The sequence below is a fragment of the Papilio polytes genome, unplaced genomic scaffold, assembly GCF_000836215.1.
Source record: "Papilio polytes unplaced genomic scaffold, Ppol_1.0 DF821289.1, whole genome shotgun sequence".
Classification (NCBI taxonomy): Eukaryota; Metazoa; Arthropoda; class Insecta; order Lepidoptera; family Papilionidae; genus Papilio; species Papilio polytes.
The window spans coordinates 4,043,738-4,047,785 of NW_013527915.1; the positions used below are offsets into that span (position 1 = coordinate 4,043,738).

Consider the following 4,048-nt stretch of genomic DNA (forward strand, 5'->3'; position numbering starts at 1 on the left):
GCTGCCTGAGCTTGAGTGGAGGCCGGTAAAAAGTTGATGGGATGTTCTGTCAGCCATTGCGAGTCTACGCCGCTGTCTTCCGACGCCGCTACGTACAAATCTCCTGTGGTGCCGTCCTCAGATGGCTTGACGAAGAGTCCATGGACGGGAGTCAATTGTTTGGGAACGATAAAATTAGCTGCGTCAGATTTTGTAGAATAAACGACTAGTAAAATAACACTTAGGACTTTCATATTGAGCGTTTTTTTTTTAAATTAAGTGGCGCTCGAATTATCTCTCACCCTCTTGCATTAGAGGATACCGAAATATTTAGTTTATTGGAATAATAATTTCACTAATATTGATAGTATTTAATGAAACATTCATTATTTATACCTTAAATCAAATGAGATAAGCAATGAAGATCTAATCTTGTTATTAAATCTATTTGATTTAAGTTACGGCACGTACTTTTAAGTTATGATCTATCAACACGTTAAATGATAACCCATGTTTAAGTTTTATCCGTATTATATTAAGTATGAGTTTATCCTTAAACTTATCTTTTGCAAAATATGGATACGCATATTCAGAAATGAAATTTTTAACAATTCGACCTTTAAAACAAAAAAAAAAAACTTTAATGTAGAATGCATTGCATGTAGTATTCGTTATAGTAATAATAAGTAACGTTTTCGTTTAGTTTACTCAACAAAGTTAGGTTTTTTCACAGAATTTTCTTTTTATTGTAGCTCTGCAATTGATTACAATATCCAAGTTACATTTGAAATGTACTTTGATATCGTATACGTTACGTTGCTTTCGATTAAATTTATATCGAATTATAGAACTTCTATGTGTTTACGTGAGAATGAGGAGTATTCCCTTTGTGGTTGGAAATGTCCACCGACTTGTGTGAATATGCACTTATTGTCATTACACGGGACCATTTGCTCGTTGACGTGGGAGTGCAGGGTCGGCTGTAGATGTTCTGCGGGATACATCAGGGATGAGTACAGTAAGAAATGTATTCTGGTACACCAATGTCCAGGTCAGTGGTAAGAAAATATCAAGATTGGACCTTATAACAATTACTAGTAAACTATTGAAGTAGTTTACCAAAATTTTAAATAACCTGAAATCTTGTAACGGACGTTAGTAATTTTAATCTAAAATCAAAGGGAAAGGATAAGACGAATATAACTTTTTTGTACAATTCTTTCTGCTCAATTAGCCGGCTTCGCACGAATGGGCCGGCTCGACCGGTGTAATACCACGACTACACAGAAAACAGGCATGAAGTGGAAACAATTCCGCGTTTCGTCTGATGAGTGTGGTGCCGGGGGCCTTATTTTAGTCCCTTTCCCTTTCCTCTATTTTCTTAAGAGGAAAGGATAGGAAGGAAAAGTGGATTTGACGGTGGAGGAGACGCGTAGGAAGGGGAAATGTCCTCCTTATGTGCGTCTTCTCTAAAAAAAATATTGAAAATTGTCTATGGACAGGGTTCCCTTGCTACATCGTATAAAATATTACAGACATCATAAATTAGTAAAACCCAAGGAAGTTCTGCGAAAAAAAAACTATTTAAAGAGTTGAAAAATTTCTATAGAGATTATTAAAACTTATATAATCTAATCTAAGTTATAAAATTAAATAACACGATAACACAAATGAATGATGCTAAAACGTGCATAGGAAATGTTTTAAATGAGGTCGGCGACGTGATGAGGCTTACACTCATTTCGTCGTGTAAGCAGTTTTATTGAATCTCGACACGTTTGTTACTAATACTTACTAAATGTTAAATTTATGTACAGTCAACATCAACAGTTATTATATTAACTGAACTTCTGTAATTGGATAATAAAAAAATATTACTTAAACATTTTTATAATAGTATATAAATGTAACATTCTTTTTATATTCTGGTTAGATATTTTAATATTTCTACAGTTGTAAGAAACCTCGATTCAAATATTGATACTGGTTGATAACAGTAGACAGTTTATTATTATTTTTAATTTAATTCATTCATCACGTATCACCAAAGCCATAAAGAGAGGGTATAAAAGGACAAATAGTTATATTATCTATAGCTAGTTGTATACAAATTACAGTATCAACTTTTCATGTTGAATGTACTGCAAGACGATGATTGATACAATTAAAATTAATTTATACGACGTGATGTTATGTATCAATTATTCTTTTCCGTATAATAATATTTTATTTATCAGCAAATACGTAAAAACATTTACTATCAGTCGAACTCAATAACCAACATCGAATTATTTTTGCTTTTACGCAGTTAAAACTACGGTATAATAATTTCTCATTCAATATGAGATTCCAACAGCAATCGGAAAACATTTTGTATTAATTAGAGGGCGAAAACTTGTATGATAATAAAAAAAAATTACCAAATCGTTTCTATTGAAAATAAATTTATTTATTGCATTCATACCTGCTTTACCTTCATGTCTTGTATGGTATATTTGTAAAGACCTAAGTCCTAACTTTAGGCGGTTCTCATTGAGGACTGTTATGTACCCAGAACAGACTGAATAAATATTTCTAAAGGAATGCATGGTACTGTGGGTTCTGGGTTCCACAATAAAAACAAAAATGTTTTCATCCTCTTTTTACACTTTGAAAAGACAAAGAGAACAATTTGTTGTAAAAAGTGTTTCGGTTTGGAATCGTGAGGTTAGAGGTGAGGCCATTGTGTTGTAACCTTTTAGTTAAATCGTACATCGTTTATAAGTAGGTAGCTATTGTGAAAATCTTGTAAGCGTAAAATACTGGGACGCGTTCTACTTATGCCAACGATGAATTTGCTAAGTAAGTAATACCGAAAATGTATTCGACATGAGCGAGGTATAAAACACCACGACGAATTAATTATATTGCATTTTATCTTAAAGATAATGAAGCTCTTGTGGACATTTTGTGTACTGAAGATGATCTGTTCTGCGGCGCCGATCGTGGAACATCCCGATCTACCTGAAGATGAATTTAGAGACAAACGTTCAAGCTTTAATATACCTTACGTGAGTCCGTGTGCTGCTTCTCCACCGATGGTGCCAAATTACATGAATTTGCCTCTTCAACATCATCTACGTCCGCAATACTATTACCCGAGATATCGTTCAATCGATCCAAGTGAGATGCATTTGTTAAACATGAATGCAATCCGAAACGCACAGAGTATACCGACAGGTATGGAAGCTATACCCGCTCCTAATAAACCTGACATTACTAGCTACCCACCACCATTGTCACAAATGCCAGCTGTGGGAATCTTTCCTTATGTAAATCCAGATTTAATGAATGTACCTCTACTCATCACGTGTACTCCATCAATAGCCCAAGGCCAAATGATGCAACCGCATGTACAACACAACAGTTATCGCTCCGGTGGCATCAGGGATACGGAATATGAGGATATATTTGAACGAGATAATGAAAATAAGCCGGATTATTTCACGAATCCTCAGAAACAAGAAGAAGTAGCTGTGAAACCCCAGTAAACCATAATAAAGACGTTGTGTGTAGTGTGATTAATTTGTATTTGCCTAATTATGTAGTTTGAGTTTTATAAATAAAATTATACGAGTAAAAAAGCATTTTGTTTATCAAGTTATATAGTTGGTGTCAAAAGGAGTCACTATACTAAACTTTCCTAAGGCAACTCCAGAAAAATCTTCTAAACATATATTTCACTCTATAACTGTCTATTTTTTATATTATAGTTACTTATTATTCTGTACATCTATTATAATAAATTCTTATTGATCGTGTATATATTTTAACACACTGCAGTTACCTTCAAAATTGCTTGGTAGACATTTTAACACGAGTCGTTAAGGAATTTCTTCGTAATGACGACCGTGAGCATTCACGTTACGTGCTGATGTTATAATTTTTAAACTTTCATATATTAAACATTTTATAATGAGTCGTTATAATTCGTTATAATGTTACAAATATAGTGAAAAGACAGCCAATATCAATAATGCCTAACCAATAATAAAGGATCAATTCAATAAAAAAAGTTTGGATAAAAATT

At 33.4% G+C, this 4,048-nt stretch overlaps 1 protein-coding gene across 1 annotated transcript in view; it reads right to left on the reverse strand.

The window, feature by feature from the left end:
• LOC106109128 overlaps window positions 1-983 on the reverse strand; it is a 1,420-nt gene extending 437 nt beyond the window's left edge. The window contains exons 1-2 of the mRNA XM_013290531.1: window positions 845-983; window positions 6-205 (exon numbers count right to left, since the gene is read on the reverse strand). Of these exons, the coding sequence (XP_013145985.1) occupies window positions 6-205; window positions 845-983 (339 nt within the window). The remainder of the gene's footprint in view (window positions 1-5; window positions 206-844) is intronic.
• Between the last annotated feature and the right edge of the window lie 3,065 nt (window positions 984-4,048).